The sequence below is a fragment of the Coptis chinensis genome, chromosome 9 (genome assembly GCF_015680905.1).
Source record: "Coptis chinensis isolate HL-2020 chromosome 9, ASM1568090v1, whole genome shotgun sequence".
Lineage (NCBI taxonomy): Eukaryota > Viridiplantae > Streptophyta > Magnoliopsida > Ranunculales > Ranunculaceae > Coptis > Coptis chinensis.
The window spans coordinates 41501120-41528234 of record NC_141464.1 but is presented as its reverse complement, the minus strand read 5'-3'; the positions used below and the strand labels follow the sequence as shown (position 1 = coordinate 41528234).

The window sequence follows — 27115 nt, the reverse complement described above, 5'->3', positions numbered from 1 at the left end:
CAGCTTACTCGATTGGACCACTGCATGCACTGACAGATAGATAAATCATCTATTCCATATGAAAGACCTTAACCTTCTTATTGGCAGCACCTAGGAGTGATGTGGCTGTCCCTTTCAAATATCTCAGAGTAAATGCGGAGTATCAATTATACATTTGCAAGACAACATCGAAAATATTGAATAAGAAACTCTGACAGATGGAAAGTATACAGACTGAGAACATTTTCCGTCTAATTTAACCAACTATCGAACCAAGCTAACAGCGTAATGTAAGATGGGAAACAAGATTTAAGACAAATCCCACCATTGTATGCCTATTATTCAACGAGCTTCACAGTCCACAACCAATATCTTATATGAAGCATAGGTGTAAATCAATGTGCAAGTATAACAGAAATAATGCCCAGCATTTATTGCTTAGCATCTTTTATTTTTTCTTTTAAAAACATTCCATGCCCAGTATCTCGTTTGAAATATATTAATACCATTTCTTTGAGAACATCAGTTACTTCTGACAATTGAAAGGAACAATGGATACGAAGGTCAGTATCTATCAGCTTGACGCAACTGAAAGAAAAGATATTCTAGACGTGTCCTTTGGTTAGTTCTGTGTATCACTGTTGGGCTGTTGGCCATAGGTATGTTCTTTGTGGTTGTCCTCTGACCATCACCCGTGAGTATGGTTTGCTAAGTACAGATCATTTGCTGAATACTGGAGTTAATGTAAGAAGATGGATATAGACACCTTTGAGTTAGATCTAGACGACTTTGACCCACGTTCCACCACACATTGGACAACTGTAAGACCACCGACTGATCCACCATGCTACTCGATCATTCTGATTGGAGTGATTCGCCACGACTGGTGAAGCAAATGCTGAAGTTTCCCGCAAACATCTTATGCACTGCACAAAGAATAGAAACCAAGAAACTTAAACATGATATATTAATAAAGTAACTGAAATAAGCTGGTTCTTGAAATAATGCACCCCATTGCCACATCACACATTGTTGTATTCTGATTTTATTAGAGAAAAGGGTGGAATCTGCATATAGACCAACGTTCTCGACAATCCCCTGTGTACTCTCAGCAATAATCTTCTTATCCTTCTCTGTTACTTTATTCATCGATTTCCATATTGTTTCTGTTTATATTCTTAACGATTTATTCTCTTTCAAGTTGTCTTTATACATCTGCATGGTTCAGAAAATCCCTTTTTTTAGGTATATCCAAATTGACACATTTATTCACCAATAACAACGGATCAAACTTGTGGCTCCACCTATTTATATTTTATTTGCTATCGTATATAATATTAATCCTTTACTCAATGTAGGGACTAATGTAGTTTGAGGGATATCATGTAATTGCGCGGAAGAAGTCAAAACATATGAGAAATATTTAGAAATAGTTCACCATCATGAAAAGTACAAAAGTTGGTGAAGAACGCCAAGATAGAATGATTCATGGAGTGTGGCTAGCGGTGCAAACAAAAGGGGTCAAGTGACTTGTGAAACAAGCTTGGGAGGGCTAGTGGTCCTAGGCTTCTAGAGATGATAAGCAAAGAAGAGGCAGTGGTTTTTGAATTAATAAATACTGACAACCAACAGTAATGGACACAAATGAGCTAACCATATTACCATAATGATTAATATAACAGCCTAAGTCAACAATTCGCAAGACAGATCTTTCAGGTTACTCATGACAGAGCACCTAAAGAGACTACTGTCCTGTAACCCTTTAACGTATTTTACGAAATTCCACAAGTATTTGTGTCAAACCTTGTACCACACCCCTTCTAGACCAGTTTTCCATGTAGCTGTCAAGACATCCCTTCGAGATCCCATGATACCAAGATATGCTCCCAAACCCACTGAAGTTTTCAAGCCAAAAGCTGCCTCTCGCTCAGATAACCGACGCTTCCTTGGCCAGAGGCCTTGAGGTCCATCGTAACCATCATAATCTTTCAATAGACCCAAGTCAAACAAGTCAGAACTGCTGGGCCTGAGAGTATCATCCAAAAGATCGCATTCTGTATCAGACCAGGGTCCACCAAACATATTATGCTTATGCCATTCCTCAGCTGGAGGGTGGAGTTCCAACTCGCGTAGTAACATACCCGCGGCATCTGCACCTCTTGGCCGAGGCATGTTCTGTATCAACATTGCAGTAGAGAAGCAGTCATGTAAAGCAAAGAAGAAGATATAAAAGTCTAGACTCCGGAATAAGCAAAACAATTGCAAGAGATGGCATTGTGAAAATATCAATGTCTACATGTTCAATGTTGATTGTAAATTGATAATCAAAAGAGACTTGAGGGGCAACATTAGTTGGGTTTTTCTGACATTTGATTTGAGCAAACTCAAATAATTGCTTTAAACTCTTAAGTTTTCTTAAACCAACCATGCTAATAACTAGAAAATGCAGAAACTCAATGGGTATAAATCACTAAACAGGGTGAGTTGGACGTAAATGGAGTCATGACTCCTTTTCCTGGCTTTATTTTTCTTTTGATCTTCACTCTAATTAGCAACAATCTGTATCACTTCTAGTTTACAAGTAAATTACAAGATACCTTTCCAAAAAGAAGAAAGAATAAAGTAGTGTTTTAGACTCCCAACTTAATAACGATCACTTTGGAGACCCCTTGCCCCCCTCCTTTTTAAAACTTAACTGGATTTACTACCCCTGCCTCCCATAGTTTTTTTCACTTTCCGTTGCTCCACTAAATGTTGGCCATGCTGGCTGTTAGCCTGCTTATTTACGTTGTGAAAATACCATGGACCAATTTAAGTATAAAAATGCAGCGATGCCCACTTTGAAGTAATTAAGGACGGTTATCAAACCATCGCCACCAATCCAAACTCCTCCACTACCATCACCAACCAACACCCCCAAACATGGGCCACCACCAGCAACAAAAAACTACTGCCATTCATGAATCAAAAGCTAAAGAGATCAAACTGTAAATTTCCCATTGTCTAAAAGGGTAAAACTCGCACTCTTCCACATCTAAAGCCATCTTAATGCATCCTAGTCCAAACCATTGATTTTATACTAGATTGGTTTATATATATTATTAGGGATTTTTAGAGTCATGTTTGGTTGCTATTTTGATGTGTTTGGCATAGGCTTATTTTTAATTCCGAAAATAAGATGTATTTAGTTTCCAAATTGAATTAGATGTCTAGCTTCTAAATTCAAGAGTTGCTTTAGTCTATAAAAAAGAGTTGTAGGCATTTGAAGAAATCAGAGTTGATGATTTACAAAGTTTGCGTCCAGAGAAGGTGATATCTTTGTGTTAGCATTTGTGCTAAGGAACAAAGTGGTCGAACCATTTAATCGACATTTACTTTGGAATTAGGTTCCAAAGTCAGAACATTTGAATTAGGTGTTCATCACATCTAAAATACATCAGTACATGAACCCTTATCAGAATAGTTTGCTTTGCCACACACAACAACAACAACAACAGCAGAAAATGAAAAAAAAAATAATAATAATAATAATAATAATAATAATAATAATAAAAGGAAGGAGGCAAGGTTATTATAAATAGGATAGTAGCCGCCTCCTTATTCAAAAGTTCAAGCTTTTTTAGGTTGTTAACTTTTGAGAGAATGTTTCTTAAGAAGTATATTGTTTGATTTATTATTCATTTTCTCCGCTGCGTAATTTACATCATAAAGTTTCCGATCACTATTTTGACCAGTATCTATAATTTATACTCTATGAAATGCTGAATTTGCACATGTACGAGGATGTTCAACAAGAGCTTCAAGGCTTTAGTAAAACCGCTTGAACACTCTTCCACTAGTGTGCACATTTTTTTAGCAATTTAGTTGTCCAATGTATTATTTATCTTGTTCAGGTTGGGTACATGGGTGTTTTTTAATTAGTAGATTACACTACTATTATTGGTGTAGATGTAACAGTTTCTCTATCATATCAGCAGAATATCTTTTATCAATAAAAAACACACATAAGAGGATGCTCATTCACAATCATCATCTTCAAAGAGCATTATAACACATACATCAGGTGCAAAATAATCCAAGTGATGATGCAATAAACCACGTACTTCAGGTGAAATTTAATTCAAATGATGATGCAATATACCACGTACTTCAGGTACAGCACTTAGAAAGATAAAGTGGTACCTGTATATATGGTAGTAGCGATGCTTCCACAACCTCTTGAAAGACAGTGTAATTTCCGTCAATATAATGCAAGTGAATTTGTATATTGTTGCCTCCCACCTGAGAAGCTGGAAAAGGATGTGCCAGGTCCGTTGTTCGTGTACAGAGCTCCATAAGTATGAGGAAAAGAACCTTCACCTGCAGCACGGAAAAACATTTCCACTTGTTTTCAATTGATTCTTCCCTAGTGATAGGAAGGGATGATGAATTGCAAACACCTAAAAAAAATTAAGATTCTATACAATATAAATAAAATCATAGAAGGAAGGATACACAAGCGCATAAACATCCTCAATAAGGTGTGTCATCATATGTTACCTCTTCGTATGTGTATCCATGACCAGCATTGCCAGAGCCTAATCTTTGGGCCCGATTCTTGGGACCTTCAGCTACCTTTGCTCCTAGTTCAGCCCGGGATGCCTGGACCTCTTCTGACTTCACCAACCCAGGTCCTGCTCTTGTTGAAGCAGTGTTGGGCTCCTCTGCCTTGCCAGGTGCAACTGGCTGAGGCTTTTGCATGTTTGAGTCTGGGTACCTATGTGCACCCCCAGTGTGACGGGGCATTTGTCTTCGCCAAAAGATGTAGCAAAAATACAAAAGCTGGCACAACCTATGTAGAAAATGACAGTCTCCAACAAGCCTGACGGCAGGGATTCCTGGAAAAGTTCCAGTGTTGATACTTATTGGTGTAAAGGTAGAAGGACTCATGGGATTCGATGCCAAACTAGAAACTCCATCAGTTGTGCTAGTAATCTTACCAATTGCACCTTGTAAGCAAGCACTGACTTGAGAACTTTCATTCAAGCTTGTACTTCCACTGTGAGCTCCTGGAACGAATTGCAAAGTAAACTAAAAGGAAAAAGCAAAATCTAATAGTCATAACGTCAATATACAATAAATTAACCCACTGAACAGATTTTTAAATAGTTGTAGCTTCCCTTTGGGGTGGGTGGGGGGGTGGGGGTGCTAGTATTTTAAAAAAGTACACAAATAAATAAATAAAAGGTTGTTAGAATATGCTGGAGATGTATTGGATCAATATTTTATGGTATGATCTAGAATCGAAAAATATATTCCAGAATAATGGATACCCTAATTATAATCCTTTAGTGATTTTATTTTATTTGGATTTGATGATTCTACTTCCAATATTAGGTTTAGTTGATTTATGTATTTAAACCCACTTAAGGGATTGATGTAAATATGTAATCACATTTTGCAATATTAGAACTTTAGAACTATCATCTTATTCCCACAGATTAGAGACAGTGTTGGAAGAAGACAAGCAGGCAGAAGGCAGAAAATAGGCTAAAATTAAAAGATTCAAAGAAGAGCGACAAGGGCAGAGGTTGAAGAAACAGGTTCTAGATGGTGTTCGCTGTGATAGTGATCGAGGAAAAGCAACAGAGAGGAAGGTTGGAATTTGAATACAAGATTTGGAAATGATGAAGGTACAAGACAGAAAAAAACAAGACCAACCAAGAAGGGAAGAAGCCACCTGATCCTAGTATGGAGGAACAAGTTTTGGAGTTACTGGGGGATAGCGTAGAGAAGAACAAAGGCTACTGAAGGGAGTAGATACTAAGACACCCTCAAAGATGAGGAAGAGGACGCAAAACTTGATCTGGACTACTCATGGGAGGAGGTGGAGGTGAAATGGGACATCTGAAGTGGTGTTAGAAAGCAGATTCCAGGGCAAATGGAAGGTTGGCTGATGAAGGTTATGAGTTTGGGGTGCTAGCATGGTGGTGGTTAATGGCATTTATTTTGTTCCTTTTGTTATCCTTTCTTGCTTTTCTTTTCCTGTATAACATTATTTCTTGGGGGGCAGTAAATTATGGGTATGTATGTCACATATATGAGTACATGCTCTTAGGATTTTTAGCTGCTGCCTAACATCCGAGGTATTGGTGTAACTTCAACGTTATAATAATATAATATCTCTAATAGTTGAGAAAGAATCTTGAGAATCTATACTCATAAAAGGGAGGCATGCAATTAATTCGATTTTCAGAGTTAGTTGGGGATTTAATCAGATGGCACGCATGCACCAACCTATAATATGTGCTCGGTCTAGATAATCAGTTAGTTTGGCTACCATAGGTAGGAATATCATGCATTCCAAAAGCTAGTATAACATTTTCCACATAAGCATTTATCAATCCAAATAACAAAAAAAATATATTTCTACTTGTAATAACTAAGAAATATAGAGGCGCATGCTGACCCTGACTGGTTGAAGGAGATACTGAACTTTGCATCGAACTTGTACTCATATTCCTTTCACTGCCTGTACCAGCAGCAGGACTTGCTAATGTTCGACAGAAGCGTCGCAAGCATATAGTGAAGTGGGAAGCAAGATCAACAACGACGTCACTGTATGCCTGCATAATATGTCAAGTAGACTAGCTTGTCATCTTATAACAAGTTTTTCAATCACAATAGTGGTGTTTAATACTTTATGATGGCTTCCTTAATTTGGATACAGTATCTAAAGTTGTATAGGCTAATGACTTGACTCAACAAAGATGACCCACAACACCTACCACACATGTCTGTGTCTATGTTACATGGACACGCCATATTTCAAACGTGTCAGATACGTATCCACATGTCCGTGTCGACACACAGGGACACATATCATATGTAATATACCTCAATTTTGTACATTTCGCCATATCAGACACTTTGTATCACGTGTCTGTGTCCATGTAACTTAGGTCTTTGTGAATTTCATCAAAAGGAAATAAAAGACAGATAAAAATCTAGGAGCCTGCATTTTGCTAATGATTTAAAGTTTTTATCATAATTTTTCAAACCTGCTAATTTTTTCAACAAGATATTTTATAAGAGAAATGTATTCCTTGTCATGGTCTTTGAATTGAATCAGGAAATCTTAATGCTTATCTTCTCAAGATTACACTTCAGACACCTTTTAGGACTTGTATCCTGCATCTCATATTTAAAAGTTCATTATTTGGGAATGCAAAATCTCCACAACAACAAGATTCCTATTTAAACAGTTACAACTAAATTTATTCCGCTAAATCCTTAGAACGCCCTTTTCGCGTTGACAATGGGATTCAACCCTAAAACCTTGGGCCCAACCTCCTGTTGAGATTATAATTCCACATCGGATGTCTAAAGCCTAGCCAATCAATATAAAAAACCTTGGGCCGCTCCACTTATTACCAATTGGTTTTAAGTTGGATGCCCATCTTCAATATGGTATCAAAGCGGGCTATTTCTCTGGCCCAAAGGGCCCATGTTACTTCACGTCCCCTATTTTAAAATTGTCCGTGTGTTAGGCTCAAGAATACGCCACACACGGGAGGGGGCGTTGTAAGGGGATTTCCCGTCAATAACTAAATGACATATGGACGGACTAAATGACACGACGACGGGAAATGACCTGGAACTATAGATACCCAGAATGAGACGAGAACCATCGGATTAGTTCTGGGAATAAGTAATCTTGTGTTTATCACGAGTGTTTCATAAACATGTGCTAGTCACGAGACAAACTGCCTCTAGACATAACAGTTTTCCAAGTCGTTAGGAACTGATATAGACAGTTCTTTTCTTGAACATAAGGAAACTGAGGAGGACGGTCCTTGATGATAAGGAAGGGATCAAAATGACATATCTCTAAGAGTTACCTTTTGAGCCTAATTTTCCCATACATGACGGGTTATTATGACCTAAAAGGAAACTTACCTCTGATAAGATATGGTCCATATTCAGATTTCCAAAAAGAGAGGATTTCTAATAGGAAAGCAGAGTCCAAAGAGGGAAGGAAACTCACAAACGGTGAGGTTAACCCTAACCCTAGGACTCCTAAGACTCCTCCTATATAAACAATAGGAATTCTCCTAACCCTAGGGATTGATTCTTCTAAACAGATAGGAAGATACGTAGGTAGCCGCAAGGTGGTTCAACCCTGATCATTCAATCATCTCGTCCCTTTTTCCATCATTAATCCCAAAGTTCCCCACAAACGGCGCCAAAAGATATAGGGGATTTTCTGAGTATCCTACGATCCTCCTCTGTGCCGTGTGATGAAGAATTTTGGGATTAATGATGGAAAAGGGACGAGATGACTGAATGATCGAGGTTGAACCGCCTTGTGGCTACCTATGTATCTTCCTATCTGTTTAGATGAATCAAACCCTATTGCACGTAGTTCCTAAGAGCGAATTCCTATTGTTTATATAGGAGGAGCCTTAGGAGTCCTAGGGTTAGGGTTAACCTCACCGCTTGTGAGTTTCATTCCCTCTTTGGATTCCCTCTTTGGACTCTGCTTTCCTATTAGGAATCCTCTCTTTTTAAAAGTCTGAATCTGGACCATATCTTATCAGAGATAAGTTTCCTTTTAGGTCATAATAACCCGTCATGTATAAGAAGATTAGGCCCAAAAGGTAACTCTTAGAAATATGTCATTTTGATATCTTCCTTATCATTAAGGACCGTCCTCTTCAGTTTCCTTCTGTTTAAGAACTGTCTATATCAATTCCTAACGACTTGGAAACCTGTTATGTCCAGAGGCGGTTCGTCACGTGACTAGCATATGTTTATGAAACACTAGTGATAAACACAAAATTACTTATTCCTAGAACTAATCCGATGGTTCTCGTCTCATTCTGGGTATCTATAGTTCCAGGTCATTTCCCGTCGTCGTGTCATTTAGTCCGTCCACATGTTATTTAGTTATTGGCGGGAAATCCCGCTTACAGATGCCCCCTCTCATGCCATCTATCACGTGGGCATTTGAAGCGATACTGCTTTTGGCGCGAGAATCTTTTTCATAAACAGTTGTCGCAACTGCTTATGGGCTTACCTAATTAAGGCTCTGAAAAGACGGTTCAAGTAGATATGTCGTTTCCCGAAAAAGGTAATGATGGCAGTTCCATCCCGAAAAGACGCAACGATTGGGACAATCACAACCGTTCATCCCATCCGTATATAAAAAGTTTGGTGAGAGCAATGTTCTAAAAAACGCTAGGCGGTAGTCGGACGGTAGGGGAGCGCCTAGACGGGCTAGGCGCTAGGCGGTTTTATTTAATTAATTAATTATTTAAAATATATATATATGTATAATTATTTAAATATATATGTATAATTATTATTTTTTTCTCTGGATAGAACAAGTTATTTTATACGTGGCAAGACTTAGCTTGATATCAAAGTAGTCCACGTCCATCAACATCCATGTTATAAATTTATTTTGGTTGCTGGATTGCAGCCTAACAAAGCTCACAGTTGGACTTGTATTAATGAGCAAAGAGAGAAGAAAAAAAAGGAGAAAAGAAGATTAAGAAAAGAAATACATACAGAAATGGTTGCTTGAACTGGAGACTGGAGAGAGAGAGCAGAATTGGAGAAACCAGTCGAGAAGAAGAGTAGGAGAGAGAGAGAGAGCAGCTGATCTTGACCTAGCTGGTGAGTGAGAGAGAGAGCAGGAGAGGACGAGAGGTTTGTAGGAGAAGAGAGAGAGAGAGAGAGGCAAATGCCCGATTGTTTGTTTCTAAGCCCTATCGGGCTTTTTAACTAAATTTAAATTGGGCTTGTAACAAATTGGGCCAAAAAAACAAATTGGACCTTCTAAACCGTCCAGCCCCGCCTAGGCTGATTAATCTGCCGCCTAGGCCCGATTAAACGGTCCACTGTTTTATCAACCGATTAGAGTGATATACAGTATGGCTAGGCACTGCCTAGACGGCCGCCTAGGCTGTTTTTTAGAACACTAGGTGGGAGAGTTCTCATTATCTCTTCAGTTAGCCTTCTCTGCATACTGAACCTTTCGATCTCCCGCTAGGGTTTAAACCGAAAAAAATTCAAACCTTCTCTCTTTTCTGATCATGAATCCAAATTGGTCACTTATAAACTTCGGGAATCTCTCTTCCTTAGAACTGATCAGAGAGAAATTTCACATCCCCTCTAACATTGGGCTTAAGTGGGGGAGATTATCTGATGAGTTGGCCTACAGGGAGATTGCGCTTGTCATAATCGGCCAACTTAAGGCTGGTCTCACCCTTCCTCTTCACCCACTGTTGAGGGAGTGTCTGATTCACTTCAATCTTGCCCTTGGTCAAGCAGCGCCCATGTTCTACAGAACTGTCATGTATTCTGCCATACTGGCAAAGAAACATGGATTCGTTTTGAATCGCTGGGTGTTTGGGTATTTTTATGAGGTCTGCCGCATTCGGGACCAAACTTACTATTACCTCATGACCAGAGACAAGAATGCTCCGATCGCCTTCTTTGAGGGGAAATACAGCAACAATGGCTGGGCTGATCACCACATTCGGGTGTTGAGTGATGAGTGGGACGTTCGTCCTCAAGATGCTGATGGCGAGTCAGTAGGTATTCCTGATCCCAAAAAGCATACTCATGCCCCGATCAGTAAGTATATTTTCTCATGAATTTTACAAATCATCCATAAGTGCTTTCGACTGAGTTCTTTTGTTATTATTCCTTAGATGACTCTTTCCCCCTAGAACCAACTAACTGCAACTGATGCTGCTACTGTGGATTTTATTAACAATATTCCCAGGGATCAGAGGATGCTTTGGGTGGTAGTTCCTAATCCCACCCTTCTCCTTGATTAATTCAACATGTCTACCGAGGAACTGCTAGCACTTGCCCCTGGATTTTCTCCTTTCGGGATTAATACTGTGAGCTCTGGGGGCACAATACTCCCTCCTCCTGTGGATCAGGATGCTGGTCTTCTTCCTCCTCCAGTTCAGGATGAATCTAGAAGAAAGGGAACCCGCAAAGAAAAGAGTTATGTCGCGATTTCCAGTGATGCTACCATATCGGTACGATTCAGATTTCCAATGCCGCTGATGACCGTGGTGATCATCGGCGGGAAGCGGCCTGAATCGCTTCCTAACTTCGGCTGCTATTAAGCGTAGCAGAAGCACGCGCGTCTAACTGTTCAAAGTCGAAGAGAACTGATTCTGCTCTTGCCCCTGATGCTGCCCCTTCAAGTAAGAGAACAAAATTTCGCCCTCTATATGTAGATGAAGAACATCTTTTAAGGTTCCTACCTACGTTCCTGTGGCGATTCCCATTCTGGTCAGTCGTCCGAGAAAATAGTCGCACCCCTACGGTTCTGCATTCTCCTACGGGTGCCCGAACAAGCCGGGTGATCATGTACCATCAACTATTAATTTTTCCTTCCCCGGTAACCGAAATTGGAAAGGTGTCGTTGAAACGACCGCTGTAACTGTTGCTCTCCCTCCTCCGCAATCTGAGGATGAACATAGGGGGAGGAGAGATGATATGCCATTCTCACCGCAACCCCAGATTCTTCTGAAAGAGAGATGGTCGTGGAGATGAGGCGTTGGGGCCGATCTGATGAGCTTCCTGTTACCAATAAACACTCAGTTAACGATGTTGACATCGCGCTTGGAGTTCTGGAAGCTGCGCGACTTCCCATTGATAAAGCTGAAGCCAGTATGGCTGGTAGTCTGAATTTGTCATACCATAGATCTGCCATTTATCTTGTCAAGGTAGGACTTCTTTCTCTGTATAATGTCATGTTCATCTCATTGTGTTGCTTATACGTTTTATATCCTCTTTCAGTTAGTGAATAATTTATTGGCCATGAAAGAACCAATCTTCGCGAGCTCAACTAGTACAGCCACTGATGTGAGCTGGTCTAGGCGTAGGAAGCTACTGAGAAACGAGTTGAGGAACTGCAAATCCAAGTCGACCAGCTTTTGGCCAAAGAGAAGAAGTCAGATGCTGGTTTCAATTACTTTCATGTCATATTCTACCCCTGATGCCCCCAAAGTTTATTCCAACCACCATACCATACTGGATGGATCCGTAAAGGTCTTACCTTAAGGACGGGATACTCCAAGAGGATAAGAACGCGGCAAGGCGACTGCTGGCAAAGGTGCCAAGATTCACCCTCATTGGGGATGATCTCTACAAGAAGTCATTCCTGGGGCCTCACCTATGATGCCTCTCCCCCGACCTCGCTGAACAAGTCATGCGAGAGGTACACGAAAGAGTTTGTGGCAACCACGCTGGGGGCAGAACACTCGCTTTCAAGATCCTAAAGCAGGGGTACTTTTGGCCTTACATGCAAAAGAATGCCCAAGCTTTTGCCCGCAAATGTGACAAGTGTCAGCGACACGCTCCGCTCATCCATGCTCCCGCAATAACAAAAGAATTGCACCCATGGCCATTTGCGCAGTGGGGAACTGACATTGTAGGACCCTTGCCACCCGCCTCTGGCAATGTCAAATTCCTACTAGTCGTGACAAACTACTTCACCAAGTGGATAAAAGCAATTCCCCTCGTCTTCATTCGAGAGCAAGACGTCAGAAAGTTCATTTGTAATAACATTGTATGCAGGTTTGGGCCCAAGGTCATAGTCTCAGATAATGGGCAACAGTTCGCTGGGGATCGGTAGTAGAGCTCTGTGACGAGTTACACATCACCCATCTTTTTTCCACCCCAAGGTATCCGCAAGGCAATGGCCAAGCTGAGGCCTCAAATAGAGTTATTTTGGATAACCAAAGCGCAAACTAGATGATGCAGATGGGTTGTGGGTCGAGGAATTACCTAAGGTCCTGTGGGCGTACCGAACTACACCTAGGTGATCCACTGGTGAGTTTCCATTTTCACTGACTTACGGAACTGAAGTTGTCATACCTCCCGAACTAGTAGCCCCCACCCAGAAGTCGGACGTGGTGCACAAACAAGACAATGAGGAGTTGTTATACAGAGAAATGGGTCTCCTAGATGAAAAACGGGAGGGCGCCGCATTGCGTTTGGCTGCCAACCAGCAGACGCTGAAAAGATCATACGACAGGAAAGTCCGAGCTCGGGCATTCAAATTTGGAGACCTGGTCCTTCGTGAGATCCCGGAGCATAACGACAAGCTTGGGCCTAATTGGAAAGGACCCCTACATCACCGACAAGGTCGGGCGAACTGGCTTTTACTATTTACGCATTGATGGAGAAGTTTTTGTCAAACCATGGAACGCAGAGCACCTCCGCAAGTATTTTCAGTAAATTGTGATTTCATGCTTTATTATGAATAATTTATTCTCCAGTTATAAATAAAGTTTCTCACTTTGCAATCGATTATTTTCCTTGCATAGTTTTTTATTTTATATCCGCAATGGACTTAGCCTTTAGGGAATTCAACACTTATTATCTGTTCAAGTACATTGTATGCGAATTTGACTTGGAACCAAAGATAGTGTTTGGGGACGCCGAACTATATGTCAGTTCTTTTTCGTTCCCAAGAAACCGAACTGTACGCCGGCTCTTTAAGACTTTACGATCTCACCAAGAAAACAGTTATTTTGAAACAATATTTCTATGGGTCTGTAATATTGAGTCATGTTGCTCACATACTATTTACTTATTGAGCTCTGTAGCTCTTCTAATTTACGCATGCATTTGAAACAATCTATGTTATATATAGCATAACATAACATTAACTACTATGCATATGCTACCCCTAATACCCCCAAAGTTTATTTGGAACAACAATAGGTGACCCTAATAAGCTAAACAGGTTAAACAGAGGCATAACCATGGGAGCCAATCATGTTTAACCGTAACATAGAGTACGATCGTAGTAGTGAAACAGCGTCCCAAGGGAGCCGAATGTCTATGTGAAGGTAACTCGGTGCCTTGAGCACGACACTGTGTTCAATAACGATAGGTCCTGTTTATTTAAAAAATAAATAGGTTATCGCTAGAACAACAGTGGGGGAGTCTTCCTCAGCACAATCATGCCGACATAAGTCTAGGCCAGTGATTGTATGCTAGGATATGGATCCAACCCAAATCTTCCTAGCAACCCCGGTGGTGATGTCATAGGAACGCAAGGAACTGACATACAGTTCAAGTTCCCAGGAACACTATCTCTGGTTCCAAGTCAAACTGGCATACAGTTTACTGAATAGATAGTGTGGTCATTTTCCCTAAAGGCTTAACCGATCGAGGATGATCTCAGGGGTGTCTAAAGTCTAGCCAATCAATATAAAAAACCTTGGGCCGCTCCACTTATTACCAATTGGTTTTAAGTTGGATGCCCATCTTCAATATGGTATCAAAGCGGGCTATTTCTCTGGCCCAAAGGGCCCATGTTACTTCACGTCACCTATTTTAAAATTGTCCGTGTGTCAGGCTCAAGAATACACCACACATGAGGGGCATGTTGAGATTATAATCCCACATCTGGTGTCTAAAACCTAGCCAATCAGTATATAAATCCTAGGGCCGCTCCACTTATCAACAATTAGTTTTAAGTTGGATGCCCATCTTCAATACCTCCCAAAGAATGATCAATAGGCCACTTAACATGTTCTAAACCCTAGGCAATAGAAAATGGTCTGATAATGAAAGATAGGAGAAGGGGGGGCATACTCCAGAGAGAAGAGTAAGAGCTAGGTTCTTTATCACCACTTTCAGTGGTCATCTCTAGAGATCATTGGGACATGAAAGTGATAATATTAAATCTCAATCTGTATTTTTTTCAATTAACGCCACAAATTTGGATTCGGATTTACGAGCATGTTTTATGTTGACTTTGAAAAATTACATCAGATCTTATTTGATAAAGCATTTATAGATGAAAACTGCTTCCACTCACTGGCTAAGAACCTACGGTCTAATATGTATCCCTTAAGCATTAAGGACATCCAACTCAACACCAATTGGTGATGAGTGGAGAGTCCCAAGAACAATCACACTACAAGGCTTTAAGCATCCCATGTGGGACTATACTAAACATTTCAACGGCATCTCTCTCCCTATCCCTTTCCCAACTTTATTTCCAAGCAAGCCCACTTGGCATTCCCACATAACAACTCTCACAGAGATCCTAAGTGTGCATTTGGGCTTTTGGCAATGTATGAATTACTGTTTCCTAATTTACACATTTCTATATTAGGAACTTGCCTCTCACACCTGGAAATTTCTGCCATATTGATTTATTTGGCATGAGTACTTGGTTGAAGGTAGTAACCAAAATGAAGGAAATCCGGGAAAAATACCTACATGTTAGGCTATAACAATGACTGAATGACATGCATCAACGTGCATGACATTGAACTGATAAGAGAAACAGCCAAAAACTCCTCTCTCTATCTCGACCACTGTTCAGGCTAAATAAAGTTAGATACTTACAGCTAATTGACTCAGTAGAGTTTGGATTCTTCAAGTTCTCTTTTTTTATCCTTTACTTCAGACTTTCTCTGCAAAATTCTGTTTTTCTAATCTTAGATATAATTTTTCTATGTTTCTTCAATCTGTATTCTGAACCCAGGCAGAACCATAAGGTGAGTTTGGTTTACCCAAAACTTTTATACCAGAAAAGTTGACAAGTTGAGGAGACAGGAACAAGGGGAATACGTTCTAAACCTTCCGGGAATACGTTCTTTAGAGTTTAGCCACACTGGCCCTTCCAAACTGGCTAAGCTTAAGGCCATACAAAGCATGTATTATTTCCATTAAATTCCAAAAACGACATATCTAACAAATTTTGACATAGAGAGGCATTGCAATATTCAGTAAATACTAGGTACACTGATGCTAACCAGTGTGAGTGTGTGGATGACCTACAAATTAAACAAGTAACTAAAAAAGCAGTAGCAGATGAGATAAATGCAGACCTGGATGCTAGAAAATAGTTGTGGTTCAATCGTCATCACGTCAGCGTCAATGCCAGATAACATCTCACCAGAAGCCAGCCAAGGCTCAGATACTAAAGTTCCAGGATTAATAAGAGCTGATTCAATTCCTTTCCCTAACATATCCAGCAATAACCTATCTTGCATATCCAAAACCAATGCCCTAACCTCTTGCGCACTTCTACCTTCCAACAGCCTACACTTTATCCTGTCTAGACTCTGCATAAAACAACCACATAAGAGCAGTTACCACTTTAGCATACCATATTTGAACTAGAATGAACTTCGGAACACATATTTCAAGTAAGCAGGGGCAGTAAGAAAATAAAGGAGTGTATTTGTGCAGATTATCGCTTCAACACAACGATTAAATGATATGAATGAAACTGGGAGAATTTTTGTTCTTTTTTTTTCGAAATACTTAAAACGTTCGATTCCAAAAACCTAGTTAATCCCCTTTTCCCCCTTTATTCCGAAAACTGGGAGAAGTTTAAAAATAGTATCAGATATCTCTCAATTATTCGTTAGGTATACGATTAACGAAGGTAATAATCCATATGGGAATCATGAAGGCACATAGGATACCTCCTCCCCCCCCACACACACACACAACAAAATCTAACAGGGTACTTGGTGGGACGTGCAGGTTGTCGCACTGTGGTGATTCTTGCAGAAAAGTGCAGTATCTTAAAGTCTTATTTTGGAAGAACATATCGTACAGCTTACTGTCTGCTTCTAGCTTTAATTAGGACTTGTTGGGTGTAAAACTCTTCTTGGGTATAAACCTGAATAAACTCTTCTTTGAGCCGAACTGTCCACAAAAATAAAATCATTCTATTGGATCCAAAGGATATATTTGTCAAAAACTAGTTCTAGTTTTTTGACAACTCTTCTTTAGCAGCTTGTGGATATCTTCATTCTGCTTGAGGTGGTCGTACTGGAAATGGAGGTAATTCTCATGAATATGGAAAATATTCATGAAGAATCATGGTAGGGTCTTGATGCATATGGTATCCAAACACTTTTATATGCCATATTGGTACCATAATGGTACGGATACTGAGATAACAGTTGATACTTCAGGATACTTTTTGAACACTTCTACCACGCAGCACATACTAGTTGCATTAATTTTGTATAACAGTTGATACTTCAGGATACTTTTTGAACACTTCTACCATGCAATACATAGTACTTGCATTTATTTTGTATAACTGTCAGGAGTTTTCTTGTTTCTTTTGTCGATAGAGATACTTATATTACATGTATATCAAAAGAGAATACTAACCCAATCTTAGAGTTTGGAATACTAAAAGTTCGATTTTGTAATTGTAAAATTTCAATTAAAATAAAATTGAGCATAAGCAAGCCGATAATAAAGCATACAGTTCATATAAAGATACTAGTAACTGTTACCATTGAGCATAAGCAAGCTGAAAATAAAGCATACAGTTCATATAAAGATACTAGTAACTGTTTCCTAGAATGTGGAACATGGTGTATCCATGTTTTCCTCTAAAGTGTTTGTATCCTCATTGAGGCATATTACAAAGAAAATGTTGTAGTCGGAATTGACACTCTAGAAACACACATGGAAATCTTGATAATAAGCATGCTTAAGAGAAAATACATCCTGTCATTCCTGTGTGACCGATTAATGCAAACAACCCTACATCCTGCATTAGAGCTTCAGGTCCTGCACTCCTGGTATTTCTATAAGAGTACATAAATAAGCTGAACGACAAAAACCTGTCTTCAGCAGTTTCTATTATTTCTCTCCATATTAAGCATGCTTAGGTGCATAAGACATCCTATGTGACTCTGTGGCCAATTGTTACACTTCACAACCCTAAATTCTCTATCACAACTTCCTCGCCTAATACTTTTGATCAAACAAATATTTTGGCCACGAGGTAAGCAAATTCACTGAAGGTTCAATAGTCAGTCTCCACCAGTTCCATCGTTACAATTGAATCATTAATTTGGAACTTCCTATTATATGACAGGAATCTCCTGGCAACTATGTTTCTCGTGCGTTCTACTTTTTCCCAATGTTAGAGTGTGTCAAGGCAATATTATCTTTACACATTCTATTAACATCTGTAACATGTAAAGACAATATTGCCCTGATACACTCTAATAACATCTCTAACACCCAATATTTTTGCCTTTCTGATGGCACTAGACCTGAGTGATCAGATTTATGTTGCTGCAGCCAATCCTTTTCTTTGTAATGTTTTCCATTCTCTGTACCTTATCTGCCTTTCCAAAAGGCAAATGAGATAGTGCACATAAGTTAGTTTCAAGCAAGCATAACAAATTAACAATGGATGCCATCCTTGAAAGATTAAGATTTCAAATAAAAAGTTATATATTAGATTTCATTAAAGTATTAAACCAATATTACTAAGAAAAAATATATGCTCCAATATCTCAAACAAAGGTAGGACTCCCAATAATATACGAAATATAGTCAAGGTAAAAAGTCAATTGAAACATACAGGGCCGTGTTGTTGTTGGTGTTGAGGAGATGAAAGAGAATGGAAATCCGCATCCAAAACCGCAATAACACTATTCAACGACACTGCACAATATAATCCCATTTTTATCTTGATCAACCATTTGAAATTCAGGACTACCAAATTCATTATATGAACTGCTCTGCAAAATCTCTTGCATGCAATGCTTTACGATATCAGTAACTTGTGCTTTTATTTGTTTCAAAAAAAAAAACATAAATCTCATGAAAAAAGCTTCATTTCCCAACTTTTCATCAGAATACTAGATTTCAAATTTTCAACCATCAAATCTGAAATTGAAATGCATTTTGAAAACCTTTGGGTGATGATACCAGAGGTAAAGGGTTCAAACCCCGCTTGCACACTATCATTTACTGGTCTCTTTAAAAACAGGCTTGCCCACACATTTTGTAAGCTCCAACTAGCTCAGTTGGTAAAACCTTTGGGTGATGATACCAGAGGTCTGGGGTTCAAATCCCGCTTGCACACTATCGAGTTACTGATCTCTTTAAAAACAGGCTTGCCCATCCAATATTTTCTTTTTGCAGGTGCCAACTAGCAAAGTTGGTAAACCATTTGGATGATGATACCAGAGGTCTGGGGATCAAACCCTGCCCTCATTAACCGTATTTAACTAACTATTTTTTTTCGAAAATAAGCAACTCTTATTTCAACATACGTATCAAATCAAGTGCACACCTAAGAACAGAAGGATAGAACAAGAACCAATGGGTATCCACTACTCCTGTGGTTCTGGATAAATAATCCTACAGGATGCAAACCATTGACACCCCTAGTCTTACTGTCCCACGACACCGTCCATATAATAAAAATCACTGAAAGGCTGGCCCCCCTCATTAAGGGCCTCCTCAGGCTTATTTAAGTAACCCTGTTTAGTTTTTAATTTTTTCTCAGTTCACCTTAAAAACCATCAACATCTATTTTCTATCAGCTCAAACTCCACAAAGCATGGTTCACCGTATTGCATTTTAGATTTTAAGAGTACACTGTCTCTAGTTAAATTGGTATAAGTTGATCACAAATTCACAATAGAATTCGGAACTCAATGCAATAAATCTACCAGCATTTTATCAGTCACCCTCCTTGAGTTCCCCATTGTTGACAATTGCACCTTTTAGCAAAATAAAAGACCATTGCACCTAATTAAGGGAAAATTCCTTCTAACATATTTCTACTGAGTCAAAGATATTGGTGCTAGGGGTGCTCAGTCTCACAAAGGCGTAAGCATCTGTGTCAGAGTAATGTCACCTGCAGATCATTCCTGTTCTCAAAAGTAGATAGCACAGTTTCTCTAACATTCATCTGGGATTTCCCAAGTCTCCTATATCTTACAGATTCTGATTTTCCATCAGATTTTATGCACTCCAGTAAAGACTGGATTTCCAGCAAACCACTTCTCCAAACATATACTGTTGGAAAACAACAAGGCCACAAAAGCCTTCTCTCATTCCACAGTAAAGGATTTTTGTCCTTCACCTTTCATTATCAAACCATGATGACTTCCCATTTTACAAAACTTAGTGGATAAAAACATACAAGGCACCTCAATTCTACCAAAAGTTGAAGACTTGTGAGCCAAGAAAAGTGAAACATCAGAAGTTTAAAATATGTATGTCAGCTACCCAAAATGCCATTTAACATGATTCCTACTTATGGGCTACTATAGAAATATACACAAGAAGAACAAAAGACATATTATTTTGAAGAAACAATAGCAAAGTGTCTAATTACATGCTTCAAAAGCAGTATTTTACCTATGCCATCCTCCACAGCACTCAGGGTACAGCCAACTGCATCCCACCAATCAACTCCCACCAAAAGACTCCACCAAAACCTACTCCAAGAATTTCCAAATGTTATAAAATCACAATAGCAATATGCTGTGTAACAAAACTGAAGCAAAAGGTATATTACCGATCTGCAATGGCACGTTCCCATGTCGCTGAGTTGGCTTTAAATTCACTGTTTGGAAGTGCAGGAGGAAGAACGCGTGTTATTTTCAGTGAAGTACAGTCCTTGCTTGTATCATGCCAAACAGAAGCCAAGCAGCAGCCAGAGGAAGAGAATGTTGGTGCAGCAATAGCAGAAACAACATTTCCATGGTAGTTACCAACTGGGGCAAAGCTTGCACCAGAAAATATGTGGACGCCACCATTCAGAAAAGAAACGGCAACCTCACCTTGTTGAGAATACACAATTCGAGCTAATGTTCGAACGTCACTTGGAAGATCAAGCGGATAAAAGCTGAGTCTCTTCGCCTTACCAACAAGGGGTGTGTTCGGGTTATCAAATGAAACGGAGACTGAAGCAGCTTCTTGTGAACACTCCCACTCATTCATTGGCTGAATGCTTCTATCGACTCTGGTTACCCAAACTGTCTGCATAGGTGTCTTCTCTTCAACACTAGAGGCCGGGTTTCTAAATATTGGATGAAGAACAATAGGTTGCACAGAAGACTCCCAGCATTGTACTCTCCATCCTGTGATTGATGGACCCTCATTGGGATCATAAGGGGACATGTATTGCCCTGCAAAAAGTGACCGGTTTATTTCAGAAGCTAAAGCTAGCTACCTAACAAATGAGCCATAGCACAAAGTAATGAAACTAATATGAGAAGAGGGCTATTTAATAAAAGCAATAATTGTCACCACTGCATAAAAAAGTAATTTAACAAATCCCAATCAAAAGCAAGCTTGGCAACTTACACGAAGAACCAAAGAATTAAAAATAGATGTAATTAAAATCGTAAACATGCAAAAAAATGTTTGGAGCACTTTCAAGATGCAGACAATCTTTTTTTTTATAGATACTAAAATCAGTTTCAGTACCTTCAACTATCACAACAGATATGACAGATCCCCCTTGTGTTGGATCAAAAGCAATTGTGGTAACTCCAGATCCCCATGTTGTGGTTACTGCTGATTGAGCTGTGGCCTCAGGGCTCACATATGCAGAGAAATTTGAAACTGGTGAGCATCGAAGTGATACTGTTTCACTAGACTCAAAATCTGTCTGCTTCTTTGCTTGGTTTCCTTTGGATCCAAAACTCTCTTGCCAACTAAATAAATATGCAGCCAAAGGGGCATAACCTGTCCAACGAGGAGGGTCTAATGAAGGTGGAACCTCAGTACTTGTATTTATCATTGCGGTTCCCTGAAAACCATTGTCAGGGCCTGGTGTAATCTCCCAAACAACCACGGTAGAAGGGTTAACAATTGGGACACCAGCTACGTGCATGGTGCCTGCCTCAGTTATAATAGCATCAGCGGCCATTATTCCACTTGGGCCAGCTCCCAACAGACCTTTGCTTGTAGAAAACCATTTTGATGCTGAACCACTATGAGAAAGAGGCCACTCAGCCCAGTGAAGTTGGACACATCCCGAGGAGAACACAGAACATACACACAGAAAATTTGGCCACCAAGCTGAAATTAAACCCAAAATCGGCATCAGAACTGGGAGATAAATAGTGGTGCTGAGATGCATGAATATTGATCACCAATCAATTCATGACACAAATGTCCAGGGTCAGCTATGCAAGATCTATGAATTGAAACCACATTACATACTAAACAAAATTATATGGTAGAAATTCACTAGCAAAACCAAAAAATAAATTATGCAAAACAAGAAAGCAGCACCATGCGCTACAAAAGAACAACATGCAACTATTTAATTAAGTTAATTTCACCTTTAATTAGATAAGTCTAAGGCCTTACAAGCCATTGAAACCATACTTTCACCAAAACTTGGTTTTACACCATATCTATAATCAATTTCCTCTTTATTATAAGTGCACCATGTTTATGACCATCTCAACACGCCCCCTCATGTGTGGCATTACTTGAGCCTAACACATGGACAAACATACTTGGGTTACGTGGAGTAAACAACAAGCCTTTTGGGCCAAACACAGTAGCCCACTCTGATACCATATTAAAGATGAACATACAACTTAAAACTAATTGGTGATAAGTGGAGAGGCCATAAGCGTGGCTTAGCATATCCAATGTGGGACTAAACATCTCAACAAACGTCTCCAATCTGAGATCTTCAAGAAAGCTCAAACATCTATCTCCATGCTATCATATACCATGCATCGTGTGGATGGAGCTTTTCTTCTTTTGATCGATAAAACAGAATTTCATTAAAGATCAAGCGGGATTAGAAGAATGCAAGAGAGGGGGTAAAGATTTGCTTCCTTAGCAAGGCACTAAGGAAAACAATACGACACAATTACATAACAATACGGAATCAAACTCAATGTCTCACAAACTTGAACCCTTAAACACCCTCTTTACAATAAAAATAAAATAAGGGAACAAAATCTTCAGCTTTTCAAAAGGTTGACAAAAGAATAAATGAAAACTCGCAAACAGCATGGATGGTAATATAACTTAGTCAATCTAAATATAAACCCCAAAAGGCATAATACAAAAGACAAAGAATCAAAACTGTGAGCTTCGTATAACGTCAACCTACAAATTACCCACCATGCTTGGTTGTATAGGTTGGTCCATTGAATAAATTAAGAAGCTTAAGGCACAGCAAACCTGTGACAGTGGCCTTTGCAAGTGAAATAAAAATCACTTGTTATTTTCATAACTTCATACAATATAAGTCACTTCATTATATCTGAGCATCATAAGTGGAGAAATTTAACGAAGAACAAACCTGATGTCTGAGGCCTCTGTGAGAAAAAAAAATCCTCGAAAGTTGACTTTGAGTTTGCCAGACTAGGGAAATTTGAGGAGCCCCAACTATACTGAAAGTATTGTGTGCGTGAGATTTCAAATTGCCAATATTAAGGTAATTAAACAGTGTAACAGTTATGCACCATTACCAACATCACCAGGCCTGAGTTATAAAAGAAGAAAAACATTTTACGTACATATCTGCAATATACCATTGTGAAACTTCACAACGGCAATGAACAAAAGCACAAAGTATTGATTGCCAATTACTAACAAAACAAGCACAGGATCACCATGGCACCAATTAATTATTCAATTTTGTCTCTGACATATAACTAGAAATAATCCCCCGCCTCCAATCTGTTACTGATTTAAAATAAATAAATAAATCATTAAGAATTTTTGTGTTTTGGAAATATCCACACCTCAACCAAGCCCTTGTATGAGCAAAGTTTACCCTAACATCTTAACTTATTGGAAAGTTTTGACCATAAATAGCACCACATTGGAATCTGCTACTGTAATGTAGGATATCTCATCCTATAGTATTTTTGTTTTGACATATATTTACAAAACTATACTTGACCAATAAAAGAAAAACATAAATAGCATTATAGCCCTACATTGGGAGTTTATAGCCTAGCAAATTAATATATAAAGTCCCCGGGCCGCTCCACCCATAGGCAATGTCTTGAGTTGGATATTCCTAAATTTAAGATGGTGTCAGAGCAAGCTATTTCAGAATTCTTCCCAAAAGGTTAATGTGTGATCTGTGTCATCCACTAAAATCAAAGTCCATGTTAAGCTCAAGTCATGCCACACGTGATGGGGCGCCCTGTGATATGTAGTCCCACATCAGAGTTTAAAGCCTTGCCAATTAATATTTAAGTTCCTAAGCCTGCCCCACTCATTCCCGAGACAGAAGAATACAGAACTGAACGCCTATTTACCATGTTAACGGACTTTACTCCAAAAGTCCAAGTTGTTGGAAAGAGGTGCAGGCACATGCCTAAAATTACCCCATAACCACAGGGTGGGCACACCCAACAATACTACACAATGATCACATTGCGAGAATACTTCCCAAACTTCCCTCCAGTATAACTTTTGCAAGATGCTACACTATGCTCATCTTTTCATCTGTACCCTTTTTGTTTGATTCTTCAATCCACCAAAAACTTTCAAAATTGTATACAATGGGCACTATTAATTTTTAGCATAAGGTGTACGCAGAAAACTGCATCAGTATCCTTATAATGATGAATGATGAGCGTTAGATGTCATACCGGAGAAATCACTGACAACCATTTAGTCACGACTGCAATATCCTGACGCCACTCATGCTCACACTGCCAGCAGCTTAAATCCCTCACTAGATTAGCAGGACCCTGAATTAGGCCAAAACAAAATGACAAATATAAAGGAGAGAAAAATCGAACGGGCCACAAGGAAAGTAAATATCTACTTACGTTAGAAGGCTGAGTCCAGATAGTTATCCTCCCATGAAAATTACCAATAAGCAAGGCACGTGGACAAGAAGTAGGAGACCATTCAATAAACTGAACTGAATCGCGAGGAGAATCTGCAAAAATCAATCCACCCAATCACTCACTGAACATAAAACGACCATAATAAAATTTTACATTACCTGCAATAACATTAAAATCTGCACATTCAGTTGGTCGCTCAGGGTTCACAATATGTATAGGGATCCAAAATGGTGGACGCCCGTTCGAACTACAAAAAACAAAACAGAGCATTCCTCTTTTTTTCTCGTCTAAAAAAAAACTATCATATATTTATTATTAATTTACGAACCTTGGAATTCTAGCACATGTCTCTGACGCACATGCAATAGCATTCAGCTTTGCACACCATGCAGTAGAACTGGAAAAAAAAGTTAGTCTAAGAAACAGAATTAAAACAATTTAAATAATAATATTTACGTACCTGAATTTGCGACAAAGGTGAGGGACATTCATTTTATAAAGAGAATTAGATTTGGGTTGTTTAATTTTAATTTCAAATACAGATGCCAATGGAACACAACTCTCCTCCATCAAATCATCTTCGTCCTCGTCAGATTTCTTTTCTATAATTTCTTTTTCTTCTTCTTGTGTTTCTACTTGAGGAGGTGGTGGTGGTGGTAACGAAGCGGTATCCATTTTTTTTTTTCTGTTTTGAAATGAGTGGGGCCGTGAGTGAAGACGACAGGAATTCTTACGATTTTATGTAGGGTTTGACGTGGGGACAAAATAATGATATGTCTACTGTCCACATCGACAAATCTTCTTAGTCCACGTCGGCGAACCATTTGGACTAGTTAGGCCAAGAGCTCATCCTACCTACATTAATATTGGGAGTTCGTCTACCACGAGGATATCCCTATAGGGATGCCAGCCGAGACTGTTGGATCCGAGATCTAACGGTCCGAAAATCAAAAACAAAAAGAGAATATCTCTCTTCTGATTTTCGGACCATTAGATCTCGGATCCAACGGTCTCGAAACACTCATCCCTATAAGGGATATCCTCGTGGTAGCCCAGATCTAATAGTGGTTTTCCAGGATACTCATCATAGTGAGCCACGTAAGCAAAAAATTTTAAAAAGTCCCTACTTAAAAAATAATTATTATGTTGTTTACCAAGTTAGCCTCATTATTAGTGTGTTTAGCAATTTATAAAAAAAAAAATTAGTCTTTTCACATGTTTAGGAAATAAAAAAACCAAATACACGCCCGTATTTCAATAGTACGTCAGGGGTAATTCAGTAATTAAAAAAAAATAAAAAAAAAAAACATAAACATAAACCGAAGCCTTATGGTCTCTCTCAGAAACTCTTTTTGTCAAAACCCACCTTGATAGTGAGTCGTGCCTCTATTCATACTGATATTGAGAAGAAATAGTCGAAGAAACCAAAAAAATCCTACTGCAGATTTCAAGGTCGTCCTATTAGTCCTAACACTCTTTTGAACAGGGGAACTCCACAGATTAAAGTGATATATGAGGCTGATGTCAATAGCATCTTGAAAGTTAAGGCTGTGGACATGGCCACCGGAAAAGCAGAGGAAATCAATTGTACGTTTTTCTTCTCACATTGTAGATATCATATCAAAAAAAGAAACAACTTAACTCTTTGTTGAATTCAAAAATAAAAAGAAGACCCCATCACAAATACATTGATGACTAGGTTGCAGGTACCTTTCTTTTGGATGAGGTTCCATTGACTCTTGGCATGGAAACCTTGGGTTGTGTGATTACAAAATTGATTCCAAAAAGTCTATCATTCCAGCAAAAAAATCTCAAGTCTTCTCAACACATGAAGATTATCAGGCCACTTTCTCTGTTAAGGTAATATGCAGACTACATTTTAGCTGAATCATCGCATGCCAACTTTTTTTCTAATGGCATTTGCTTCAGGTTTTTTAGGGTGAAAGGAGTCTCACAAAGGATTGCCAGGAGCTTGCGAAATTTATTATTTTTGGAATCACTCCAGCAACAACGTTTGTTAGTGTGCCTTTTCAAGTTGCTACAGAGGCACATTTTGATTTAAAACCTCCTCATTTAAAGGGGAAATCTAATAGTTCTCCGCATACCTTTTTGAATAGGGGAACTCCATAAATTGAAGTAACATATGAGGTTAATGTCTTTGGTGTCCTGAAAGTTAAGGTTGAGGACAAGACCACTTGCGTAGAAGAAACAATCACCATCCTTAACTACAAGGGTTGTCGGAGTCAGGAGTAGATTGACCATATAATTCGAGAAGCAGATAAGTTTGCAGGGCAGACAAGGAGGTTATGGAAAAGATTCATGCCCGTAACAATTTAGAAACATATATCTACGGCATGAAGAACAAACTCACTGACGGATAGGCGTATAGGAAAGAATATAAGGATGTTGTCATGGCGGCCCTCAAGTGGTTCAATGAAAACTCGGATGCTGCAGATGATGCTTATGTATAACAGTTTATTTCCTTAGGTTTTGGGGTTATGGTTTATTGACATAAAATTTTTAGATAG

General features: G+C 39.1%; 1 protein-coding gene across 2 annotated transcripts; it reads right to left on the bottom strand.

Moving 5' to 3' along the window:
- Nucleotides 1-388: 388 nt before the first annotated feature.
- Nucleotides 389-25423, bottom strand: LOC147476064 (mediator of RNA polymerase II transcription subunit 16-like). Of its 2 annotated transcripts, XM_086584863.1 has the most exons (17): nt 25048-25423; nt 24916-24984; nt 24746-24834; nt 24567-24679; nt 24384-24485; nt 23078-23168; nt 21232-21828; nt 20318-20930; nt 20158-20237; nt 18365-18447; nt 15846-16082; nt 6428-6584; nt 4959-5027; nt 4519-4856; nt 4162-4338; nt 1783-2154; nt 389-905 (listed from the first exon to the last, which is right to left on the bottom strand). In XM_086584863.1, exons 1-17 carry the CDS (start codon nt 25260-25262, stop codon nt 759-761), a joined length of 3549 nt encoding a protein of 1182 aa, XP_086440989.1. In that variant the 5' UTR covers nt 25263-25423; the 3' UTR covers nt 389-758. The 2 variants fall into 2 exon arrangements, with proteins under 2 accessions (XP_086440989.1, XP_086440988.1); XM_086584862.1 differs by having other exon boundaries at nt 4519-5027; nt 25048-25422.
- Nucleotides 25424-27115: the final 1692 nt, after the last annotated feature.